Source organism: Furipterus horrens, unplaced genomic scaffold (genome assembly GCF_987537825.1).
Source record: "Furipterus horrens unplaced genomic scaffold, mFurHor1.1.pri manual_scaffold_5, whole genome shotgun sequence".
Taxonomy (NCBI): Eukaryota; Metazoa; Chordata; class Mammalia; order Chiroptera; family Furipteridae; genus Furipterus; species Furipterus horrens.
The window spans coordinates 61,171,053-61,173,952 of NW_028327175.1; the positions used below are offsets into that span (position 1 = coordinate 61,171,053).

Below are 2,900 nucleotides of genomic sequence, written 5' to 3' on the forward strand. Positions count from 1 at the left end.
CTAGCTAAAGAAAATATGCATAGCTTACAAAATAAAAACCTCATTTTGCTTTGACCACCTCTTGCCATTCAAAACCAGGCAAAACACACACATACACGCTGTTATATACATAACCAGAAGAATTGTTTATTGGTAAAATATTGAGTTGGCCAAAATTCCTGTATGGTCTTTTCCATAAAATAAGACACATTTTTCATTTTCACCTATAACTTTATAGATTTGGATATTTTGAGTGTGTCGGCTGTCTCCTGCTATTAGCTTCTCATGGGTAGAGTCCAGGACTGCTGCTAAACATCTTCCAATGCATAAGACAGCCCCACAGCAAAGAATAATTTGGCCAAAATGTAGAGTACCAAGCAATTTCACAAACCATTTTTGACACGTTCGATCAGTAATAGCACCTTCTCCGTACACTGCACAAATCTGTTTTTGTATTTCAGTTGCATTTTTACCTTTCTTTAAATAATAAAGCATAATACACTGAAAGTGTTGTGTATATTCTTCCATATTTGATATTAAAATGGCTACACAAAAATTCACCAGTTTGGTAAGTTTTTAAGAAATGCATGCTGATATGACAGCTGTCACAATACAATCTAACACAATTGCTTCAAATTAAGTTAAAGTCAACTAAGCACTACTAGAGCCTTCATATGGAAAAAATGTTATGGACTTTTTGGCCAACCCAATACAATTCCATAAGTCTCTACTTGTTTTAGCAAAAATATAGAGATGATTTGATACTGAGATCAAAATATAAAGGCACATTCTTCAAAGTAATCCTGAGAAGGGAAAGGAAGAAAATTCACTTGGGTATATTGTTCAGAAACACTGCCAACTGCATTTGGTGATAATATGCCAGATCTTTCTTACACTGTGAAAAATTACTTGAGTTGATCATGATCAGTTGTTTAGAAATGTTCCCTTGGTACCTGAGTTGTCCTTGAGAATTTATTCTTGAACAGATTGCTTGTCTGTTGACCTTATTTTATAATTTTTATGATATTTTTAATCCAAAGATATACATATATTTTATCCTAATTTAGCTAGTTATAGTAAAGCTTTTTATCAGTCAGCATGGATGATATTTTCCTGGTCCTTCACCTGAACATGGGTCTAGTGTGTATGTGTGTGTTTTGTAAAGTGCAACTTATTTAGCACGTGTAGAGATAATTCATTCTTTATTTCTCCAATTGGGGACTTTAAAAAAATCAGGATTATGGTCTGCAAAACAACAGCCCAAGGATTGGGTAAGCAAAAAACCAGTTCACACCAGAGCCCAGCGAGGAAAGCATCTCGGTAGGACCCTGTGGTGGGACTCTAAGGAAAACCTACCACTAGGTAGACGCTGTCTGTCACCTTGGCTAAAGGAGACCCCAACAAGCCGAGAGGCAAGATGTCCTCGTATGCCTTCTTCGTGCAGATGTGCCGGGAAGAGCACAAGAAGAAATACCCAGACTCTTCCGTGAACTTTTCTGAATTCTCCAAGAAATGTTCGGAGAGATGGAAGACCATGACTGCGAAGGAAAAGTCAAAATTCGAAGATATGGCAAAGAGTAACAAAGCTCGCTATGACAGGGAGATGAAAAATTATGCTCCTCCCAAAGGTGATAAGAAAGGAAAGAAAAAAGACCCCAATGTTCCTAAAAGGCCTCCATCTGCCTTCTTCCTGTTTTGCTCTGAACATCGCCCAAAGATCAAAAGTGAACACCCTGGTTTATCCATTGGGGATACTGCAAAAAAATTGGGTGAAATGTGGTCTGAACAGTCAGCCAAAGATAAGCAACCATATGAACAGAAAGCAGCTAAGCTAAAGGAGAAGTATGAAAAGGATATTGCTGCATACCGTGCCAAAGGCAAAAGTGAAGTGGGAAAGAAGGGTCCTGGCAGGCCAACAGGCTCAAAGAAGAAGAACGAACCAGAAGTTGAGGAGGAGGAAGAGGATGAAGATGAAGAATAAAAAGCTATCCTGTAATGATGTGTGTGGAGTATGTGTGTGTGCTCAGGCAATTGTTTTGCTAAGAATGTGAATTCAAGTGCAGCTCAATATTAGCTTCAGTATAATAACTGTACAGATTTTTGTATAGCTGGTAAGAATCTTTGTAGAGAAAATACTTTTTTCAAAATGCAGGTTGTAGCTTTTCGAGGGGCTACTACATACGTTAGATTTTAAGGCTTTGGATGTTAAATGTTTCTAAATATTTAATGGTTTCTTTAATTTCTTGACTTGTGTATGGTAGCACAGCAAACTCAGCAATTAGTATCAATAGTAAATTTTGGGTTTTTTAGAATGTTGCATTTGTTTTTTTAAAAATTTGTAATAAAATTATGTATATTAAAAAAAAATCAGGATTATGCTTTGTCTCCTTGCTCCTTTGTTTCCTGGAATTCTTAAGCACCTCTAGAAGAAAATTGGGTCGCTTGTTAGATTGAGTTGAAGAGCCTTAGGGATCCATTTTTCAAGGAAGTCTATTGGGTCTGCCTCCTCTACCCCTTCAGGCAGTCCAGTAATTCTTACATTCTAGTTCAAGATACTATCTTAAAACTATTATCTCTCTCTTATAGCCCTGTATATCTCTCATTTTGAACTATTACTTTATCATTAGATGGAGTTTAAGTGTCTGGGAGCATTACTTGGTGTTCAACATTTCCTGTTTTAGAGTAAGGGTTCACCTGTTAATTTTAATTTAAAAAAGAAAAGGAAACAAATACTAAATAAAAAGTCAGCATATTGTTACAGATCTAGTACACTATAAGTATTTTTCTTTCCAAAGAATTTTTCTTTTCTAAAGAAGATTTCTTGGAAATATTTGACAAATCAGTACTTCTGTCCTTGCCACTGACTCTTCCTCCTGTATATTAAAATCATGCCTATACCAAATGTTTTCCTTGAATTTTGG

General features: G+C 36.1%; 1 protein-coding gene across 1 annotated transcript; it reads left to right on the forward strand.

Annotated features, from left to right (window-relative positions):
• The first annotated feature begins 1,364 nt into the window (after window positions 1-1,364).
• Window positions 1,365-1,975, forward strand: LOC150008707 (high mobility group protein B2). The gene has a single exon (XM_090279000.1). It carries the CDS (start codon window positions 1,397-1,399, stop codon window positions 1,958-1,960), a length of 564 nt encoding a protein of 187 aa, XP_090135126.1. The 5' UTR covers window positions 1,365-1,396; the 3' UTR covers window positions 1,961-1,975.
• The last annotated feature ends 925 nt before the right edge of the window (window positions 1,976-2,900 follow it).

Coding starts and splice junctions, on each gene's coding strand:
- LOC150008707 (XM_090279000.1), top strand. CDS start 1,397: ATGTCCTCGTATGCCTTCTTCGTGCAGATGTGCCGGGAAGAGCACAAG.